Source organism: Lutra lutra, chromosome 6, assembly GCF_902655055.1.
Source record: "Lutra lutra chromosome 6, mLutLut1.2, whole genome shotgun sequence".
Classification (NCBI taxonomy): Eukaryota; Metazoa; Chordata; class Mammalia; order Carnivora; family Mustelidae; genus Lutra; species Lutra lutra.
The window spans coordinates 83,594,854-83,618,484 of NC_062283.1; the positions used below are offsets into that span (position 1 = coordinate 83,594,854).

A 23,631-nucleotide genomic window follows, 5' to 3' on the forward strand; every position below is an offset into this window, starting at 1 on the left:
TGACTTTCTTTTACAAGTTTTGACACTCATTTGACCAGTCTCTGTGGCACAAATCTTTGTCCTTGAATCAGATTTTTGGAAACAAAGGAAAACTTGGAGCCAAGCTTGGGGTAAAAAATATGTGACTATGAAATAGTGAAAACCTGTTTCTCTTGGGTGGTTTGTAAGCTGACTCAAGGTAATTAAACAAAACAAAAAAGAAAGAAAGAAAGAAAAAAAAGAAAGAAAGAAGAAAGAAAGAAAGAAAGAATGAACGAAAGAAGGGCTCAGTCATGTTTTGAGGGATGGCTTTTATTTCTTCCAGATGTCAATTATCTTTTCACTAAACTTTGAAAATATCTTATTTGTAACTCTATTATGCATCTAGGACTTGGGTTTTAATTTTTTGTTGATGCTGTTTATTGTCTTCACCCCCTTCAACTACTTGAGAAATATGTATTCATATTGGTATGGTATACATAGTTGGAAGCCAAAGAGTGAATTGAAAGATTCATTATTGAGTGAATGAATGAATGAATGAATGAATGAATCAGTATAAATAGAAAGCATCTTAAATTTGACTATTTTAAAGGGAGTAAAACACACTTTATATCTGTTAAATATCCATCCTCAGTTTTTTTTTTTTTTTTAAGATTTTATTTATTTGACAGAGAGAGAGAGACAGCGAGAGAGGGAACACAAGCAAGGGGAGTGGGAGAAGGAGAAGCAGGCTTCCCAGCAAGGAGGGAGCCCAATATGGGGCTGGACCCCAGGACCCTGGGATCATGACCTGAGCTCAAGGCAGATGCTTAACTCCTGAGCCACCCAGGCACCCCTCTATTCTCATTTTTTTAAAAAAGAATGTTTGTATACATTTGGGCAGTCAAAATGAATTGACGATTGTCTTTGGAATGTATAACTTTCTTTGGTCCCCACAGTCGGTCCCTGGCATCGCAAAGCAGTTGAAAGTCACTGGTTGGCTCTTGACAAGAATCACTTCACTACACGCTTGTGGTTTTTCTGATGAGGAAGGAAAATTGAAAGTTGTAGAATCAAAGGTGAATCAAAACCCATCAAGAATTATAGTTTACCGTTCGTGTCCTCGTTTAAAAATAAAGTATCAAAGTACAAAATATTCAATACTCCTAACCAAGGGTCAGCGTCTACCTCAGGATGAGGCAGCATTGACACTTTGAAGCCTTCACCATAAAAAGACTAAAGGAACTAATAAGTAAATATATGAAGGCAAGATCAGCAAGAAAAACCCAGAAACCACATAAATCCGCGGAAAACCGAGTATCCCTGATGTATGAGTGGTTTAGTTACACCAGGTATTTATTTTAAGGTGGGTTATTCCTTTCCCAGAGTAGCGGAGCAGTGGGTAGCAGGACTTTAAGGGAATTTTCGCTTGCTTCTACGCAGGAGGAAAAGGTCGCCTCGTCCCACCCCCGACCCTTCCAGCCTCTCTGCGCGTCGCAGCACAGACACCGGTCGCCTGACTCTGCTCTCGCGCCGCCGAGAAGCCGCACCGGCCGCTGCTGCATCCTTCTCCTCCGCCTCCCGCTCTATTTTGGGGCCCCATGATCTCATGGCCTCTGCAGACCACACTCTGCAATTCCAGCCCAGCCCGCGCCGCGAGGCCACGCAGGGCGATTCCTGCAAGTGTTCAGAAGGTGCCCCGGGGCGCGGGGAGGGGAAGGCTTTGGGGGAAGTTAAAGACGCGCCCACGTAAAGGACCCAAAATAACCGACACGCAGAGTGCCCGAAATCAGACAGGAAGCCAAATAATCCGGGGCGTTGAGCTGCTTTCCCCTCACTTCTAGCGCTGGGCGGCGGGCGCCGGGCCAGGGGTCGGGCGGCGAGGGGCGGGCGCGGCGGCGGGCGGGGCGGAGCCGGCGCGGAGCCTATTAAAGGCGCGGCGGGGCGGCGGGGCTGGAGCGCTGGGGGCCACGATGGAGCGCGGCGGCAGCACAGGGGGCGGGAGCAGCGGCGGCGAGGGCGGCCGCCCTCCCCGGGAGGGCCCGGCGGGGAACGGCCGCGACCAGAGCGTCGGTCGCGCCGCCGCGGCGCCCGGGGACGGCCAGGCGTCTGAGTCCTTGCTGGCCCCCATGGACCTGGGGGAGGAGCCGCTGGAGAAGGCGGCGAGCGCCCGCACGGCCAAAGACCCCAACACCTATAAGGTGCTCTCGCTGGTAGGTCCGCGGCCCGGCCCGGCGCCCGGGAGGGCGGGGAGGGCGGCGCCCGGCTCCTGCGCCCTGGGCGCGGTCAGCACCGGGGACCCGGAGAGAGGCAGCGCTGCGGCCGCTCCTCTTCGCTTGCACGCGCTCGCCTTCGGGCTCGCAGCCCTGCTCCCTGCTGCGTTCCTGCTCTTGGCCCCCGGGGGAGCCGTTTACGCTCACGTGTGCCACGGATGCTTCTGAGGGCCCCGTTTAGGAATCCAGGCTGTGAAAATGGCCATCTTTAGAAATACCTCTCGTCCCCCAGCAGAGTACGAAGTTTTTAGAAGGGAAAAATGACCAGCCTGAAAGTTGTTGGTCTTAGGCAAGCCCAACATTTTTTTTTCCCTTCTTAATCTTTTTTGGGGGCGACTCTGGGGGGTAATGTTGATGACTTTCTTTGCATTAACTGATTTCAGTTGAAAAGATTTAACAGGGTTCTTTAAGTTTTATCAGGAACTTTAGGAAATGCCTTTTCTTTTGGCTCTGCTTAGGAATTTCCTTGCAGCTTTACAGAAATCCCATCAATATTCATGTTATGCGAATGTGAAGAAACGCTGACGATTCTTTGTCCACTCTTTTAACAGTAGGTTACACGGTTTTTCATGCTAACAAAAGTAGCCATTATTCTTCTGCTATTGTATTATGACAGTTGCAGGATCCAAGGTAAATTTGATGAAATGTGGCGGGCGGGGGGTGGGGTTCATTCCTATGGTAGGGAATTCTATGCTGACAGTCAGAGCCTGGGTTCTTGGTTTAGTCAGTAAATGCTGAGGCCTTGTATAACTCTCCCAGACCTCAATTTCTTATTTGTTAAAATGAGGACATCACCTCCATTGCCCATTGCATAGGATTATTATGAAGATCCAATGGGAACGATGTTTGTGGGGAAGTAAATTGAAAGAGAGACATAAATCATTTTTATTGCATTATGTGGGAGTAATATCACTTACCTTATGATTGAACAATGCTGTGTAGAGAATATCTTTTCTGATATTTGAAATCTACTTTCCTTTCATAAGCATTTCTATTTTGACTGTATTTTAGTTATCATGGAGATGTTACAATACTTTGAGGAACCAAATTCCTAGACTAAAGAGATGGTATCATATGCTCAGTAATTAAAACTTAAGCCTAAGGTTCAAAGAGTCAAAAATCACATAATGTTTGTATCTCAACATATATTTTTGCATTAGGATGAGAACTTACTTTTGGTCTTTTGAGTCACCTTTTCTGTTTGTGTTAATGGTCAACCTTCGCTTCTATAACATGATCACTAAAACTATTCAGTATCCATATTTTCAGGTGTTTAGCACACTACCAGATGTTCAGTAATTGTACAGTGAATCTGTGTGCAGTTTTAATGTGAAATCATTTCTAAATGCCTATAGCCTTGGAAGTTTGCTGAATTGCCAATTGCTATATTCAGTTTTTAAACTTTATCTACTCATTTCCTTGTAGCTCCATCAGCAAAGGTCTACCTTTAAAATGTGCATTTCAGTCTTTGACATGCACCATCAGCTGGCCAAACAGCATTCCATTGTGCTCTCATGATGTAACCAGGGTACTGGACATGGAAGTGTCTGAGGTCTTCCTTTCACAGTCGACGTCATGAATGTTTCTTATCCCATAGGTGGAGTCTTTGTTGTAAAAAGACGAATCGTCAAAGAATTCTTTTTTTTTTTTAAAGATTTTATTTATTTATTTGACAGGTAGAGATCACAAGTAGACGGAGAGGAAGGCAGAGAGAGAGAGAGAGGGAAGCAGGCTTCTTGCTGAGCAGAGAGCCCGATGTGGGACTCGATCCCAGGACCCTGAGATCATGACCTGAGCCGAAGGCAGCGGCTTAACCCACTGAGCCACCCAGGCGCCCCCATCAAAGAATTCTTACCTTATGTCTTCAATGAAATACTGTGGGACATTAAATATACACCTAAACTCATGGCAATGTTTTTGAAATCTTAATTAGTAACTCAAGTGAATGTGGAACCTTTTACCCATCCTTCTTTTTCCTCCCTACTTCAATACCCTGCCTCTCCCCTCCCCCTCCACCCCCAAATGATGCACTTTTAAAGGGAAAAGTCTCCAGAAGGAATTTGACAATTGACATCAGAGAGTTCTGGGACAAGTCTTCTAGAAAGGACCTGCAATTATGGGATTCCTTTTTTCAATTTAAACATGCACACAATTTTCTTAAAGCTGAAGAAATGGATTGACTGATTGCAACCGGGGTTGAGATTACTAGAGGCCATCCACTGATCTGGTCCTCAGCCAAACAGTTTCTATCTAGCAGGATAAGTACATGAGTTGCCCTCCAGAGAGAATCAGTGGCAGCTTGGCATTTTTCTGAAGATATTTCAGATCATCTTAAATGATGCAGTAATGTGAGAGTGGATGAAGAGGGGAAGATCCTGTTCTACCCTTGCTTCTCTTTGGTGCGGTGTTTGAGTCCAGGGAAAGAATTGCAGGCTCTAGTGGCTTTTGGCCGTGGGCCCTGGAAATGCTTATGCCCAGGCACCAAGCCAGACTGTGGAAAACTCAGAGGGCAAGTAGAAGTATTACTCTGGAGATGCTCCAGCAGATGTGGTAAATACCGGATGCCTTTCCTTAGTTCCAAATTAAATTTTGAACTGAAATTTTGACTTCCACTGAGGTCAGACTTGAAGATTTATTTTAAATAATCCTTATTCTCTGGTATCATTTTAGAGGGCAGCGAATTCTCAGCCCCAGTGCAGTACCTTTTTCCATTGACCAGTGAGTGTGTCCTTCTACAGTGTTATTTTGTATTTGTGACTTTCTGCGGTGTTTATGAATACAGGTCCACCTGTGTGTAAAGGGCTTTGTGATGGTGGTGGTGGTGGTTAAAGATTTTCATCTTTCAGTGAAAGAGTTCTTTGTTAAGTGGCAGAGGTCGCCCTTGTTTATCAGAAGTTTCGGTATTAAAGTTACTAATTCGTATTAAAGTTACTAATTTGGTAAGCTTTTCTCCCCTTTTTACAACACATTACCTTATCTCTAAAATAGGGTATGGAGAACATTCAAGATATTTCTCTGCCCCCCCCCCCCTTTTAAAGGGTTTTATCTATCTATCTATCTATTTAGAGAGCCTGAGCGGTGGGAGGGGCAGAGAGAGAGGATAGGAGAGAATCTCATGCAGAGTCTGATGTGGGACTCCATCTCACAACTCTATGAGATCAGGACTTGCGCGGAAATCAGAGTTCAGATGCTTGCTTAACTCAGTGAGCCACTAGGTGCCACTAATTCTTTGCTCTTAATGGGACTAGGAATCGGCATTGCTCTTGCATTGTTGAAATGTAATATCCATCCAACCATTGTTTAGCATATTTCAAAATGACCAGAGCATCTTAGAGCCCAGAGAAGTCTCCCACTTGACCCTTTTGGTATTTGTTTCACATGTTGTGAGAAAATGAATCAAACGTTTCTAGGAGGCAAGCAAGATGATTGTGTTCAGCACTGGGCCTCAGACAGCACCTGATACTCAGTGTCGCCTTTTGGTCAAATGAATGAATGCACTGCGTTTTTACTCAGACCAAGGGACACTTCGCCTTGGAAAAGGGCCAGAGGGGAAGACTGACTATACAATCACAGACCATATGGCCAGTTGAAAGTCAGGAATCTAAATATAGGTGCGCTAATCCATACGGCACTTAGGTAGCCATTCAGGAGTAACATCAAAACTGGGATAGCATTTCATTAGGGCCTTGGGAGATCAAAGAGGCAGTGAAGCAGCTATAAATAAAAGCTTCCAGCCAAGGCCAGCATGCCTTAGGACAGGCCAGACACAGCCTCTGTGATCACGTGGGTTCAGAAACGGGATCTGCCCACCCACCATGCTCTCAGGTACAGACAGCTCCAGTGTGGCCATCCAGCTCGCCCAGGTTAGGTCATCCTGCGGGTGCAAATGAGAGTCTGCCTCACTTGTATGGAGGCCCCTTCTGTGTTGGTGACTTTGCTCTCATACCCCACATTCAGTCTTCGTGGCTTTTGCAGGGTACTGTTTCCTTCAGCATTGCTTTCAGTTACTTCCTTTCTGCTCTGAGTCCTATGCTGGTCTCTTTCTCTTTCGACATTGGTACCTCCACAGTGTCCGCTCCACGGATGCACAGGCATCCTTTCAACACTGTCTTTATTCCCTTGCATTCTGCTTGTTCAGTTCACTCTGGACAACAGTTTTGCTGTCTCCTGTCTCCATTATATCCTATTCATGACTCTGAAGAGAATCTCTCATGGCTGTGTTGAGAGACCTTGTGTGTTCTGTATAATCAAGAACTGAGGACCATTGACCCATTTAAAATAGTTACGGATTTTTTTTTTTTTTAAGAATTTATTTGTTAGAGAGAAAAAGCGACAGCACAAGCAGAGAGAGAGGTAGGCAGAGGGAGAAACAGTCTCCCCACTGAGCAAGGAGCCCAGTGTAGGACTTGATCCCAGGACTCTGGGATCATGACCTGAGTGGAAGGCAGATGCCTAACCGGCTGAGTCACCAGGCATCCTTATTTATAGAAATTTTTATCTATTGCCTTCTCATCTTCCTCCAGTTAACTTTTTTTTCTCAGATACCAACATGAAGGTAAATGAAAATAGTTTTATATTCAGATTGGGTTTGATCAATTTCATTGTGACTTCTAACTCATAGCAAATGTATTTCACCTGTATTAGGGCTTTTCAAGCTAAAGAACTTAATTGTGATATATATATATATATATATATATATATATATATATATTTATTTTGGTAGAGAAACATTTCAAATGATTCAAATGATTTAGGAATATATAAGCTTTTAGAATACAACTTGTAATTAGAGATCTACTTTTGGTTAAAATAAACATGCCTTTATCAACTATGAAATATCGCCAACAGAAAGTAAACAATGAGTTCAAGGCAGAACATAGATTACTCTTTCAAGCCCACATCTTATGCAGCAAAAACATCTTATACTCAGAAAGCTGAAGTCCTTAGGCATCAAATAAAATCCAAGGTATGTATTTACCATGGGAATAATGTAGAATAATATATTTAAAAGGGTTTTTCAAATAAGTGACCAGAATGTTCAGCTGCATATTAACTAGAACACTCTATTTCCTGAGTATTTTAGTTATTTGAGGTATAATTATAAGAATTAACATCTATAATTTTATTTTATTCTTCATTTTTAGTTTTTCTCAAGATTATTTATTCATTTATATTTTTTATTTTAGAGAGAGGGGAGGGGCGGAGGGAGAGGGAGAGACTCTCAACCAGACTCACCACAGAGTGGGGAGCCTAAGATTGGGCTTGATGTGAGGACCCTGAGATCATGACATGAGCCAAAACCAAGAGTCAGATGCTTAATTGACAGAGCTACCTAAGTGCCCCTCACTTTTATTTTTTATTTTTTTTTAATTTTATTTATTCTTACTTTTCTATTATTGAGAGAGAGAAAGGGAGGGGCCAAGGGAGAGGGAGAGAGAGAATCTTAAGCAGGCTCCCTGATCTCACAACCCTGAGATCATGACCTGAGCCGAAATCAAGAGTGGGACATTTAACTGACTTAACCACCCAGGAACTCCTACTTTTAGTTTTTAGAAGAAGATTTGGTAGAAATGTAGGTGGTAAAAGTAGATGATTATTATTCACAAAGCACTTTGCCATTTTGGAAAGCATTTTCCCGTATATATGTATATATTTTTAAAGATTTTATTTATTTGACAGAGATCACAAGCGGGCAGAGAGGCAAGCAGAGAGAGAGAGAGAGAGGAAGAAGCAGGCTCCCTGCAGAGGGGAAAGCCCGATGCGGGACTCGATCCCAGGACCCCGAGATCATGACCTGAGCCGAAGGCAGAGGCTTAACTAACCACTGAGCCACCCAGGTGCCCCTTCCCGTATATTTTTAATTGATCCTCAGCATGTCGGCAACTCTGGAACGGGAAAGTATAGTGACAATCAGTTCTCATCGACAGATTAGGCAAACAGGCTCACAGGGGTGCAATCAGGTTTCTCAAACTGCAGCACGCTTAGGAAAACAGCCGGAAACTGTTAAGGACAACAGATTGCTGGGCTCCATTCCCAGAGGTTGTGGTGTAGAGGCTTGAAATTGTTATGGGCTAAATGTTTGTGTCCTTCCCAAATTCACATGGTGAAGTCATAACTCCCCAATGTGACGATATTTGGATGTGGGGCCTATGGGAGGTGATTAGACTTGGCTGATGTCCTGAGGGTGGGGCTGTCATGATGGGATTAGTAGCCTTACAGGAATGGGAAGGAGAGGAGATGCAAGCTGTCTCCTTCCCTCCCTTCCCCCATGCCCCTCTCTGGCACACCCTGAGAAAAGGTCCTGTGAAGACATCATGAGTGACAGAGGCCAGGAAGAAGAGTCTTCATCCTTGACTTGCCAGCCGGTAGAACTGTGAGAATCTCTGTGGTTTAAGCCACCGAGTCTGTGACATTTTGTCACAGCAATTTGAGCAGACCAAGATAGGAATGAAACAAAGACTCTGCATAATAGATTAAGTACCTCGAGTTCTTCAGATGGACTTGGTTCATTTACTCCGCTTCTGGAAACAGTGGGTCAGATTTACAGGCGAAAAGTCATAGCATTTGGGAGTAGAAAACTCTGATAACTAAAAGGACATAACTACAGACTTTTATTCTGGGTTAATGGCTGATGGCATCCCATTCGTTTGCCTTTTTATCATGGTGATGTCAATATCACATGTTACTCTGAGCTTCCAGTGTCTACAAATTTGGGGGAATGTGGTTTTCATCTTACTTTGAGTGCCCTTCTGAATACATTTTTAAATGTACTAGACTAGGAAAATGGAGAGGCCTGATAGAAAGTCACTTTGGAGGAAGTGGATTTTCACAAATGTACCTGTTTTGTGGATGGATCATCTTCTCACGGTGTCTAGTCTCGGGACTTTATGTAGATTTAGGTGGCAAACATTCTATTACAGGTGTGGTTTGAGATCCTTCAAGAGCATCCTATCTTGATTTTTAGGAAATAATTCAGAGAAGGTAGCTTGTTCCTAAAGCTGATTTCCTTCCCTTGAAAAGCTTGGTGACATTAGCAAGCATCTGGGGCATGTGGTCTGTCACGGAGAGACAGTTGCAGCAAGGAACTCATTTTTACCGAGGTGTTGTGCAGCAAAATAAGTACAACTGTCATTATGAAATGTTTCCACACAGAGTCTGTCGTTGCTCCAGACTACCTTTATTTTGAATAAAATATGTTTTATAAGCAAAAAACAACACAGGTAGAACAAACTTTCAAAAGCCAAAACATTTCAGGCAGCAGCTCTCAGACTGTGGTGTGTGGGTCCTTGAGGTGTCCCTAAGTTAAGCGTTTCAGGGAGATCATGAATTCCAAGCGATTTAACAAAAATAGTGATGTCCTTTGCCCTTTTCATGGGGCTGACCTTTATGCTGATGGGATTAAAGCAATGGCACTGCTGTACCCTTAGCCCAGATCCAGGCAATGGGCGACTAGGCCAGTAGTTCTGCACTTGGGATTACACCACAAAGAAGCCAATTTCGCTTAAAAGAATGTACTAGATAAAGGCAGTAAAAATGTCCTCAGTGAGTTAAGTCTTATTAAATCTCAACCCTGAGTGACAGATCTCTTCAGTAGGTGTGAGATGGGAAGTATTTGTCCACAATCTGCTGCACACTGAAGAGCTGTGGTTTTCTGGCGGGAAACTCTGTGATTGAGCTCTGAGCTGAACTAGCTGCCTTTTTTCACAGAACATTTTTATTTGAAAGAACAACTGACGCACTGTTATTCAGGCTTTCGCATTTGGCACACATTTTCTCAAAATATGTAATGTTAGCTTGTCTCTTCAAGGAAAACAAATTAAGGTATCTGTTGCCCATGATAAAACCCAGTCTTTTCAGCAAAAATTAGAATTTTGGAGAACCTTGTATCTTCTCTTGTACAACTGATAGCTTCCCAGTTTTTAAAGACTTTCCAAAGAAGGGGCGCCTAGGTGGCTCAGTCAGTTAAGCATCTGCCTTCGGCTCAGGTCATGATCCTGGGATCCTGGAATCCAGCCCCAGCATGGGGCTCTGCTCATCAGGGAAGCCTGTTTCTCCCTCGCCCTTTGCCACTCCCTCTGCTTGTGTTCTCTCACTCTCTCTCTCGAATAAATAAATAAAACCTAAAAAAAAAAAAAAAGACTTTTCTGAAGAAATTGATGGAAATAGTAAGGAGTGTGGGTTTTTTTCCATAAGCTGTAAGACATTTTGTTAGCATTTGGAAGAACTACATAACTTGGTAAACCAGTATTTTTCAAGGGACCAATGGAGGATTTATTAAACTATGAATGGGTGCAAGTTTCCTTCAAAGTGCAAGGTAGACTATTGGATTTTAGTGTTGTCATATGAAAAAAATATTGTCTCAAGTTTTATGTTGTATTTTGCCTTTAAGAGATTACCACTTGTAGAATTTTGGTGTGGTTTTAAAGAATGTCCACAATTGTGTGAAAAAGGCTTCTTAAGATCTTCTGTAAGAATATAAAGGAAATCTGAGACCAGAAGTTTTAAGAATATCGGCTTTAAGGAAAGGTGTACATTCCAGTACTATTTTAAGAAATGAGGGGTTCCTGGCTGGCTCAGTCAGTTAAGTGTCTGCCTTCGGCTCAAGTCATGTGATCCCCAGGGTGCTGGGATCGAGCCCCACATTGGGCTCCCTGTTTAGCGGGGAGTTTGCCTCTCCTCCTCTCTCTGCCTGCTGCTCCCCCTGCTTGTGCTGTCTCTGTCAGATAAATAAATAAAATCTTAAATGAGACTTAGAAATATAAAAAGAATCAGCTAGTTATGACTTAATCTATGTAAGATCATTTCTAGATTTCAAAATAGTTCTACATCTACTGCCTCTTTTTGGTCTAAACCACAGCTCTGCCATGACCTCCATGTTAGAGATGAAAAATCATGGCTCAGAGAAACTTGGGGGACTTTCTAAGAATGTCTCAAAATTCTATTAATTTTATCCCTGTACTTTATTGATAAATGGTTTCGAAGTCAGACAGATTTTGGTTTAAATCCCAGAATTGTCATTAGCTGTTTGAATGATGTTGGCAAATAACTTAAGAGTCCTGACGATCACCTTCCACAACAATAAAATAGTGATGATCCAAACGTAGGATGGCGTGAAGGAGAATTAAGTAGCATATAAAAATTGGGCACAAAATGTGCCCTGAATAAATGGTCGTTTTTCTTGTGAAATAAGCTTCAGTGTGACGGAGTTCTTTATTTTTCCTTACTCAGACAGCATGCACTGCCTTTCTACCCAAAGTGTAGTCCGCAGGCTGGAAGATCAGCGTCACCTTCTTGGCCTTTGTACACAGTGCAGAATCTTGGACCCCACTCCAGACCCACAAATCTAGAATCTGCACTTGTGCGGATCCCCAGGTATTTGTCTACACATTCAAGATTGAGGAGCAGTGCTCCCTAAGGTTGATGAAGGGGTACAGAAGGCCCACCAACCCGAATTCCTCTAGCTGGGGTGCCCACGCAGCTTTGTGTTTCCCCAGATTTTATACATGAGGCTGTGCTTCAGAAAAAAATTACTCCGTGTTCCTTAAAGGGCTCCCCTGTGTTGGCTTTTCTGTTGAAATGGTGCAACTGCTCGGTTGCCTTTGGTCCTATTCTTTCCTTGGACCTCAGGGTGCCTTGATTAATGGTGCCTTGATTAATGGTGCCTGTTGAGGGGTGCCTGGGTGGCTCAGTTGTTAGGTGGCTGCCTTTGGCTCAGGCTCAGATCATGATCCCAGGCTCCTGGGATTGAGCCCTGCATCCAACTCCCTGCTCAGCAGGAAGCCTGCTTCTCCCTCTCCCTCTCCCCCTGCTTGTGTTCCTCTCTCACTGTCGAATAAATGAATAAACTCTTAACAAAATATAAAGTAGCCCATCACCCTTGCTGTGCGTCTGGACATGACATACAGGGTCTCTAACCTGCCTCTACATGTACAGTTTCTGGGTCTCTGGAACTGCCCTGTACTCTCATTTGCTTCTTTAACTGCCTCTTCCTTACTCTGTCCCGGCTTGTCCTTTAATTGTCCTTTATTGCTCTCTGCAGAGCCAATCTTCTGCCATAGCTGATAGCATGCTGATTTCCTTCCAATTCAAACATCCATCTATCAGAGTGTCAGGCAGATTTCACTTCTGCTCTGCACCATCAAACAGAGCTCTTTATGTCAAGAGTTTCCACTGCCAGTACCTTCTCAACCATCCACAGCACACTTGACACAAAACCAAAACAAAAAAATCTTGGAGCAGGGCTTTTTCAGGTGGCTTTGAATCACGTTCAGTGTCCTTGGCACAGAGTTTATTCCATAATACTTTGTCATCCAAACACGTTGGTTTGCTATGAATGCCACCAGGCATCACTGAGATTAGAATCTTCTGGAAGCTAGGAAACAGGTGAATGAAGTTTATTCAGGTGGGAAGGGTGTGGTTAGCATTATGAATACTATGTGGGTCTTGTCTCTTGAATTAACAAGAGAACTACAGAACAACTCGTACACTAAAATGCCTTACCGATCAGCTCCAAAGAAGTAAATGTGAGGAATGTTGATACATAAGAGTATCGACACATTTCTCATCTCTCGGAAACTTGGAAAAGAGAACAGTGATTTTTCTGGGCTGATTCAAGCATGTCTTGAGGGACGGGCAAGTAAAGAGTCTGAAACTTGGAGTCACAAGAATTAGCTGCTCTGTGACCTTTGAACATTGGCTTTGCTCCTCTAACTCTCAGTTTCTTTAACCACAATTCAAGGGTTTTGGATTAGGTGGCTTTCTTCTAGGTCTAAAATCTTTGTATAGTATAGAGAGCTTGTAGTATTTTCCCCTCGTTATAAAAATACTGCATACTTCAGAAAATTCAAAAAATGTGGACAGCATAAGGAAGAAAATAAAGATTGCATTCTTATTATCTGCTAGTAATAGTTTTTTTGTTTGTTTTTGTTTCCTACCTCAGGACTTTTCTTTGTGTGTATTACTTTTTTTAAACAAAAATGGGATCATACAACAGATGCTGCTCCATTTTCTTTTTTTCATTTATATTCCATTATTAGATTTTGTTATTGCTAGACAGATTTTTCATCTTTCAGGAATAGTGTTTCAAGACTTTTATTTTGCTAGTTCATGGGGTCATCTTTGAAAGCGTCTCTGCTGATACCTCAGACTTACTCAGTTCTCAAGAATTAAAAAAATGTTTAGAACACTTTTTTGTTTTTGTTTGTTTTAGTCGTTCCTGAGCTTCACCTCCACTGCTCAGGTCTCTTATGACTGAATGGTGAGTTTTCCTAAACGTCACATACAAGGGTAGGTGCATACCTCTAAGCTCAGTCTTCTTTTTGCCTTTCTCATTGCTTCAGTTAACAGTGTTACCAGATGGGGGCTGGGCACCAACAGCTTCATCCATTCCCAGCGGTGCTGGAGGCCAATGACCTACTGTGTCAGTCACTGATCAGTCAGTATTTGTGAAACACTTAGAGCAGACCCTTGTGCGTGATAAGAGCTATTGAAGTATTTGGCGATTTTTATAAGTGCCTCTATGGAGTTGACTCTTTGTCAGGCTCCATGTGAAGCACTCTTCCTCCTTGGATTGGCGCCATTGCGTGATGTAAGAGGGAGCACAGGCAAAGACTGGTAAGTCCAGTTCTGGGACCCCCAAGTCGGTGGGACCCTGTGTCCCTTCTGTAGTGTATGGGACATGCATATATTGTATGCCTAACTTGGACTTAGATATTTGAAAGACTTAGATAATTTTCAACTTCTGCTCTTATGGTACTATGCCAACTGAGAGTTAGCCAAGATCTCCAAAGATGCCTGTTCCACAGTGTCCTAGCTCTCCTGAACATACCTTCCGTTATAGTCCAGAATTGCACTGTTTTCCAGATACATTTTGTATTGATTATTTCTATTTCCTACCCCAAGAGTGATAATTTTTTGTTGTTGTTGTTACCCCCCTTTCTCTTACCTGACTACTCTCCCTGGGATCCAAGACGAAGCGTTCCTTAGCTGGTTGTTGGCTCTGTCTCCCCTGTCCCTTACTCATATAGAGGTCAAAGAGTTGAGCGCTAAAAGGCCAGACTACTGGAGTGGAACTTCTGTGTGTCCTTGGGCAAGTCCCTTAGCTTCCCTGTGCCTTGTTTTCTCACCTGCAAAATGGGGATAAAAACAGTAGCTAGCTACCTCATTAGTTTAAGGATTAAATAAATTAATATACGTAAACTAATTAGAAAAATATGTGAGAGTGTAGATGCTAGATTAGGTTTAATTGTTATTGTTAGGGTGGGTAACTTACTTAACCATTTCGAGTCCCTACTCTGTGACCAGTCAGTCTCCTGTGAGAAGCCGGCATCTAAATGGCTGTTGGGGAAGGGAAAGACTTCCTTCTTGTTCTCAGGATCCATCGCCACAGGACCAGACAGTTATTAAAGAATCTGTAAGATTGTCTCAGTGATAAGAGCTGCCTCAAAGCCTTACCCAAGGTCCTGAGGGAGAGTCCTGAAGGGAAGATGGCTTAGTTACAGAGGTTGAAGGTGCCCTGGGGGAAGTGACTGGTGTGCAGAAGAGGCTTCCGAAGGGGGGCAGCTCCAAGTATGAAGGCCCTGGGATAGAAGGCCCTGGGATAGCCGGGAGCGTGGTCCATCCCAGAATTGGGAGGAGACCAGGGCAGCTGGTAAGGAGAGGGTTGTGATGTGTGACGAGGCTGGAGAGGGGACCTGGGGCCAGGTCCAGGCAGAGCCTTGCAGACTGTCATAAGGATTTTGCTTTTTGTTTCAAGAGCACTTGGAAATCAGTGAAGTATTCTTCTGTTTATTTTTATTTCTATTTTCATTGTTAGTGACAAAATTTGATGTACATTTTGGAATGATCATTTTAGCTTTAGTGGTAGTGATGAGGGAGCAGAGGGCCAGCTGCTGAGGGCTAAGCAGGAGCTGACCGCCCCCGCCCCCCGAACCCACATGCAGGTGGGATCTGTGTGACATTCCTGACACTCCTGCCTGCCCTAAAACTAGGGGAAGGAAAAAAACAAATGGTTAACTAATAGAAATCATAGTCCAAAATGGCGGGAGCCTCTGTCAGTTTACAAAATGTCTTAGTGATTTACAAGAAAAATGCATTCTTATCAATAACCTAACTTCCAGAAGGAAACTGGCAACTACCTTCATGTTAATGCTTTACTAGAGGGAAAAACAACCTGAACTTGACAATGGATTCCAGTATCTTGTAGGTCTTCTTCAACACATAAAAGTTCTTTAGAAAACCTCCCTTTTCCTTACCTCTCCTAACTCCCAACTGTATAATCCATCACCCCACTTAACTGGTGCAGCAGCTTTCTGCCCACGGGTCGTGTGATTTAATAAAGCTACCGTGTTGTCCCAGAAGACATCCCAAGAATTCAATCATCAGCTCTGGACCACACCCCACCAACACCAGATCACTGGCATTCCAAAACTACATCAGTAGGGACAAATTAAAGAGCATGGTGGCTAAAGAAAGAATATGCTTTTACTTTCTTACTTGGCTGTTTCATAACTACTTTCTCTTTTTGTTTAGGTTGTAAGTTCCACAAGTAGCTATTCAAATGGAAATTTACATTAATTAAGGTTAAGTAAGAAGGAATTCAGTTCCTGTCACACCAGCCACTTTTCAAGTGTTCCACAGTGAAGAGCTAGTCACTACCAGACTAGGCAATAGAGACAAAGAGAACATTAGCATCTTACAAACTTCTGTTGCTAGAAGGTTGTGATATTATAGGATTGGTTTTTTTTTTTTTTTTTTTTCATTTTTGTAGTTATTCCAGCAGGTAATAATGAACATGTACATAGAAGAAATGTTCTTTGTTCAGGAAACATTGGTTGGAACAAAAGAAATTGCTCAAAAGGTTTACTTTGTGAATGTTCTTACAAGTGTAATTTTAGGATTTTTTTTTTATCCAGATGATTGAGTGTAATTAAGTTGACTTAAGCCTAAATATACGCATTAAAAGGTGACACATTTCTAAAATTATGTTCCTTCCTAAATTATAAGTCCGTGTATCCCTTACCAGTTTTTAAGTTCTGTCTTAAGTTTCCACTGTAATTGTGATTAACTATGGTGTTATCTCCTTGTTATTCCCATTTCCTGTCCTTGGGAGGACTTGCCAGGAATCTTCTGGATAGTTGTCTTTTTTGTTGTCTGTTACCCTCCCCCCCAGACTATCTTTCAAGGATAAATACAAGTTGCTCTTGTCATTATGGTACAAAAATTATTTGGGGTGGGAGGGGAAGCAGAAACCAATCACAGAAATTTACCTGAGCACAATGTCTTTTCTCCATCTTTTGTGTTTTATCTCTGACCTACCATCTGCGAAGGCAAGATACCTGCCTAGGCAAGAAAAACTGGCTTTTGGATAAAATCCATGGCTCCTTACCTTTTAGCCCATCTGTTTTGTGCTTGGCCTGGGGGTAGAAAGGGCTTTCCTGTCCCATAAATGAACTACTTTTCCTGTCTCTTCTATCTCATGAGCTTAACTTGAAACATTTTTTTCTAAAATCATTTAATAGTACTTTTAATTTAATGACTCATATCTTTCTTGATTGTAGCTTCAAAAGAAATAAACCTTTTTCATGATTATTTTGGGAGTGATTTTTTTTTCCTTGAAATCCCGCTGAAGCAAGACTTAATTTAAAAAGTTTTTTTTTTTTTTTTTTTGTATCTAGGAGATAGAGAATTAAAAACAAATGAATCCTCAAAATGGAAACTTCTTTGCCTATATTCAGTTTAGTTTAGATTATGCCTTTAGATTATGCCCTTGGTGTGTGTGTGTGTGTGTGTGAGAGAGAGAGAGAGAGAGAGAGAAAGAGAGAGAGAGAGAGAGAAAGAGAGAGAGAGAGAGCCCTTGTAGAGAGAGAGAGAAAGAGAGAGAGAGAGAGCCCTTGCTGTATGGCCAGCATCCAATCAGAAAAAGACCATACTGGTAATTTCATCAAGAGAATTTAATGTAGGGGCACCTGGGTGGCTCAGTCGTTAAGTGTCTGCCTTAAGCTTAGGTCATGATCCCAGGGTCCTGGGATCAAGCCCCACATCCGGCTCCCTGCTCTGCCTGAGGCTTGCTTCTCCCTCTCCCTCTGCCCCTGCTCGTTTCCTTCTCTCACTGTGTCTCTCTCCGTCAAATAAATAAATAAAATCTTAAAAAAAAAAGGGAGAGAATTTAATATAAGACATAAGTTGCAAAGCTGTTGGAAGGACTGAAAGCCAAATGGACTGGTGTGACAATGAGGCAGCCCCATAAAGGGTAACAGAAAGAACCTGCTACCACCTTAACGACAGGAGGGGGCAGAGGGAAAAGGTTGGTGAAACCAGAGCTGGGATGATTAACATTTCGTATTACTATGGTGCATTTGTCCCAAACAATGAACCCATGCTGTTAAAGCCTTATTAACTGAAGTCCATGCTCTATTCCTGTTTCCTTAGTTTTCCCTGATGACCTGTTTTGTTTGTTCCCATATCCCATCCAGGAATACCACATTACTTTCTGTTGTTACATCTCTGTAGGTTCCTCTTGGCTGTGTTTCTCAGCCTTTTCTTGTTTGGATGACCTTGACAATTTTGAGGAATACTAGTCATGTCTTTTGTGGAATGTCTTGCAACTGGGATTTGTCTGACATTTTTCTCATGATTACAGTGGGAATGTTCACTTTTGGGAGGCAGACCACTGAGGTCCTGTTTTTCAGTGTTCCTCATTGCTAGAGATACTCCTTTTTGTACTTTTCTGTCCTGTACTCTGGAATCCTAGCCAACACTTTTATTAGACTAGAGTAAGTTCTACCTGGAGGGTGGAGTATCTACATAAATTATTTGGAATTCTTCTATGTGGGAGATTTGTCTGTTCTCCACTTATTATTTATTTAGTCATTTGTTTATTTCAGTTTGTACTTACTGATACTTATTTTATCCTTTGGACTATAATCCAGAAATCTGTTCTTTGTATTTTTGCTCATATTGTTCTGGTTTTCAAATTGTTCTGGTTTTGGCCATTGGGAGTGGCCCTTGTGTCCCTTTGACCTACCCCATCACTGTGTGTGTGTATGTGTGTGTGTGTGTGTGTGTTTAACACTTCCTTATTTTCTGGTACTACAGAATGTTTCTGACTTTCAAACTCATCTTGTTCTATTTTCTCTCCTAAATGTTTACTAATAATGTTTTCTTTATGGATTAACAGCTTTTTAAAATTAAATTATAGTTGGCTTTTTTTTTTAAATTGTAGTTGACAAAGTTGCTTTAATTTCAAAATAGTGAGGGTTACAATGTTGTGAAATGGAGACGTTCATACACTGAGTAATTGGATTGTAATTTTTTTATTGAGATATAATTGGCATGTAACTTTATATTAGTTCCAGTTGTACAACATGATGATTCAATACATAGGTATATCGCAAAGTGATCACTACAGCAAGTCTAGTTAGCATCCATCATTACACAGTTACAAATTTTTTTGTCTTGTGATGAGAACTTCTAAGATGTGCCCTTAACAACTTTCAAATATATAACAGAGTATTTTTAATTACAGTTGCCATGCTGTACATTAATTACATCCCCAGGACTTTTTTATTTTATAACTGAAAGTTTGTACCTTTTGACATCCCTCCCATCACTGTGTGTGTGTGTGTTTAGCACTTCATTTACTTTCTGGTGCTACAAGGTGTTTCAGACTTCCAGTCTCGTCTTGTTCTATTTTTTTTCCCTAAATGTTTACTAATATTCTTGATACTCATAACCAAAAGTCTGCTTTCCACTTGAAAATTAGGAGTGGACTTACAGAAATGTTTGTGCCTAAATTCTCTGTGCCTTTACCAAAGGAAGCAAAGTACGCCTCACATCACTCCCATCCCCATGTCGCTCTGTGGAGTATTTTTCAGGCATTACCCTTCATTCCGTGAAGTGATGAAGAATCAGATCATTACCTCTGAATGAAGCTGAATGAAACTGACCATTTGTGTGCTTTAAGCAGAGTCAACTCTTAAATGCCTCCATGGGTCATTTTACCTTGGGATGACGGAGGCATAAAATCCTGGGGAAAAGAAAAGTAAGCATATGCTCTCCTGTGCTCAGAGAGCGTACTAGTTGGTTCTGCCAGCTTCATAAATTCCTTTCTTCTCAGTGTCTGGTCATCAGTTTTATAGACTCAAAACCCTCTAGTGGTATTTGATGGGTCAGGACTTTGGCAGAAGTTTGGCAGAGCAGATGTGGTTCACTCAGGGTCCGTCATGTGGTTGTAGTCAGATGGCGGCTGGAGTTGCCGCAGCTGGAGATGGAGCATCTAGGTGCCGGCTGGGCATCTCAACCCCCATTTCATGTAGTTTCAGGACCTCACACAGCTTAGATCTATGCATAGGGTAATTTGAGCTTACAGCCTGATAGCCTCAGAGTAGACTGCTTACATGGAGGCTGAAGGCTTTAAGTGTAAGCATTTCAGTGATGGATTTACGTAATTGCCAAGAATTGATCAGTATTTTATATCGTTTGGGTTTATCATAATGCATTATATTTATTCAGTTGTCTATTATCAGAAGTTTAGATTCTTTGCACACTTTTGCTATTACAAATAATGCTGTAATAAGTAAATGTCTCTGCATAGCCTTTCGCTTGTGTGAAAATTTCTATCCGATACATTATTAAATTTGGAATTGCAGGAGTGGAGATTATGCACATTTTGATTTTAGATAGATGAATCTAAATGACCTTTGAGAAAAGAGCATATACTTCTATGAAGGCAGTGAGAAAGTGCATGTTTTTCCTTACATCCTTGCCAACACTTGCAATTATTAATCTTTTTGTTAATTGTTCATTTCATTGGCTAAAACAGAACTCTTGACAGTTCTTCTACTTGTAATGAAGTTGAATGCCATAATTTTATTGTCCGTTTTACTTTGGATAAACTAGTTTATTACTTTTGGTATATTAAAACTGCAGATTATCTTTCTCTACTTGGTTATATGCTCATAATCTATCAGGGACTTTAACCTGTTCAAAATGTTAGATTTTTTCAAATGATTTTACTTATTTATTTGAGAGGGGAGCAGTGGAGGGGCAGAAGGAGAAGGTAAGGGAGAGAATCTACAGCAGACTCTGCACTGATCATAGAGCCCAGCATGGGACTCGGTCCCACAACCCTAAAATCATGACATGAGCCAAAACCAAGAGTTACATGTTTAACTGCCTGAGCCTCCCTGGCTCCCCCTGTCGAAAACATTTTATCTTAGTTTCCCTTACCCCATTTTTCTTATGGCTGATGTTCTTTTTCTTTGGCATTGCAGACATTCCTTATTTTTATGGATCAAATGTATTAACTTCTCCATTCTGATTTCTGGATTTTGTACAACCTTATGATGGTGTTCACTACCCTAAAATTATAAAAATATTTGCTCATATTTTTCTTCTAGTGATTTCGTGTTAAATTTTTTTTTTTAAAGATTTTATTTATTTATTTGACAGAGAGATCACAAGCAGGCAGAGAGCAGGCAGAGAGAGAGGAGGAAGCAGGCTCCCCGCCAAGCAGAGAGCCCGATGCGGGGCTCGATCCCAGGACTCTGAGATCATGACCTGAGCCGAAGGCAGCAACTTAACCCACTGAGCCACCCAGGTGCCCCTCGTGTTAAATTTTTTTTTTTTAAAGATTTTATTTATTTATTTGACAGAGAGATCACAAGTAGGCAGAGAGGCAGGCAGAGAGAGAGGAGGAAGCAGGCTCCCCGCCAAGCAGAGAGCCCGATGCGGGGCTCGATCCCAGGACTCTGAGATCATGACCTGAGCCGAAGGCAGCGGCTTAACCCACTGAGCCACCCAGGCGCCCTCGTGTTAAATTTTTAAATACTCATTCCATCTGTCCTTTTGTTTTGAAACTTTATTTATTATTATTATTATTTTTTAAGATTTTATTTATTTATCAGATAGAGAGCACAAGCGAGAACAGTAGGCAGAGGCAGAGGGAGAAGCCGGCTCCCTGTTGAGCAGGGAGCCCTATGCAGAGCTGGGTTACAGGACCCTGGGATCGTGACCTGAGCCAAAGGTAGACGCTTAACTGACTGAGTCACCCAGGCACCCCTGAAACTTTATTGATTTATTTTTTAGAGAGAGAAACAGAGGGAGAGAGAGACTCTAAAGCAGGCTCCACGCCCTCATGACCTTGAGATCATGATCTGAGCCAGTATCAAGAGTTTGAGGACATTTAACCAACTGAGCCATGGAGGGGCCCCCTCATTTTATTTTATTATAAGTCAAGAGATGGAAATCCAGTTTACTAAACACTTTCCTCAAGATCTTATCTCAGTAGACTGCATTTCTTAAGAGACTATAGGAAGTGAGAAGATTACATAAAGAGAAGCCACAAAAATGTATTTTGCTAACTGAAAACAAACCACAGTTAAAGAAACCATCAAACCAAGAACAAAGTGTGGCTTTTTAATAATTCTGTGATCCCTTGTGGGCAGTTTCCATTTGTGGATATAAATGGAAGCTTTAGTGGCAGGAGACTGTATCTGAGGAGTTCCCCCCCAGCCTTTTTAAGAGTGATCCTGCTTCGCGTTGAGGGATTTTGTTACCCATCTTGTTGATTAGGTGATCACATCTCAAAACACAGGGCAGGAATATAGGTCATGGAGTGGAACTGCCACTAAAGCTAAGTCTCTTTCCTGAAACCATGACTTTATACCACCAATGGCTGCTGCTTTACCCCTTGACCTTTAAGTTTAGAGAGAAACGGTCTGTGAAAGCAATTGGTGAGCTCTGAGAGAAGTGATTTGCTTACTCAGCCAGAAGTTACAAATACTGGGGCACCTAGGTGGCTCAGTGGGTTAAGCCTCTGCCTTTGGCTCAGGTCATGATCCTGGGGTCCTGGGATCGAGCCCCGCATCGGGCTCTCTGCTCCGTGGGCAGCCTGCTTCCCCCCACCCCCTCTCTGCCTGCCTCTCTGCCTACTTGTGATCTCTCTCTGTGTCAAATAAATAAATAAAATCTTAAAAAAAATTATAAGAAAAGAAAAGAAGTTACAAATACTGGGTAGTCTTCTCTTTGAAGGGCTTGGTACTTTTTGAAACAGAAATAAATGAACAAGTTTTTCTTTTTATGATATCTATGAGATGATCAATGTTAGTCAAACCTACTGTGGTAATCATTTCACAATATATATCAATCAGACCATCATGTTTTATGCCTTAAACTTATGGTGATGTATGTCAGTTATTTATTATTAAAACTGGAAAGATATTAAGTGAACATAATAGGAAAAAGAGTTGCTGCCCCAGATAACTCAGTTCTCTGGAGGCTTTGCAGCATTCCACGAAAAATTTTGGCTATGGCTCAAGTGACTTCTTGACTCCCACTTCTGATTTAATTAACATCCCGTGTCATATTAGTTTCAGGAATAGAATTTAGTGATTTATCACTAAATATCACTATTATAAACCTCCTTAAGACACATCACCCATTTAGACCATCCCCCTGCCCACTTCCCCTCCAGCAACCCTCAGTTTGTTCTCTGTAGTTAAGAGTCTTTCTTGGTTTGCCTCTCTCTTTTTTTTTTACCCTATGTTCATCTGTTTTGTTTGTTAAATTCCACAGATGAGGGAAATCACACGGTATTTGTCTTTCTCTGACTGACTTATTTCATTTAGCATAATACTCTCTAGTTCCATCCATGTTGTAGCAAATGGCAAGATTTCATTCTTTTTCATGGCTGAGGATTGTGTGTGTGTGTGTGTGTGTGTGTGTGTGTGTGTGTACCACAACTTCTTTATCAGTAGATGGACATTTGGGCTCTTTCCATAATTTGGCTGTTATTGATAATACTGTTACAAACTTCGGGGTGCATGTTTCCTTCAGATCACTATTTTTGTATCCTTTGGGTAAATATGTAGTAGTGCAATTGCTGAATCATAGGTTAGTTCTATTTTTAATCTTTTGACCAACCTCCATACTGTTTTCCATAGTCAGCCAAGAATCTTAATACATGTACATAGTTAGGGTAAAATTCCTTAAGAGAGTAGGGTATAGGAGATGGGGTCAGGAGTGATCCAAATAGAGGTAGGATCAATTGTCAGAGGTAGATTCATAGATATTTTAGATTTATCAGGGACCATAGAAAATACTCAGTCCAACTCAATGTGGGGACGATAGATGATGTGGCTTCCTTGGTATCACAGAGCTCCAAATGTAATACATATCCTTATTTGGATATAAAGCCATGAGAGTTATTGGTCTTTTGTGATTAGGGCCACAATTTTGCCATACTTATATTTTTAACTGAAAATGGCTAAGATTTTAATAGTTTCCTTGTGGATTATGGTAAACTTAGTAACATTGTTTCTACTTTATATTTCCCACCCTTTTAATTTGATATTTTATTTTAACCTGTCCTAAAAAAGTTATTTTTTAATTATCACCACAA

At 41.8% G+C, this 23,631-nt stretch overlaps 1 protein-coding gene across 1 annotated transcript in view; it reads left to right on the forward strand.

Moving 5' to 3' along the window:
• Positions 1 to 1,923: 1,923 nt before the first annotated feature.
• The window catches only part of ENPP1 (ectonucleotide pyrophosphatase/phosphodiesterase 1), a 75,488-nt gene continuing 53,780 nt past the window's right edge, over positions 1,924 to 23,631 (forward strand). The window contains exon 1 of the mRNA XM_047733702.1: positions 1,924 to 2,171. Coding sequence (XP_047589658.1) covers positions 1,932 to 2,171 — 240 coding nt within the window. The 5' untranslated portion in view covers positions 1,924 to 1,931. The remainder of the gene's footprint in view (positions 2,172 to 23,631) is intronic.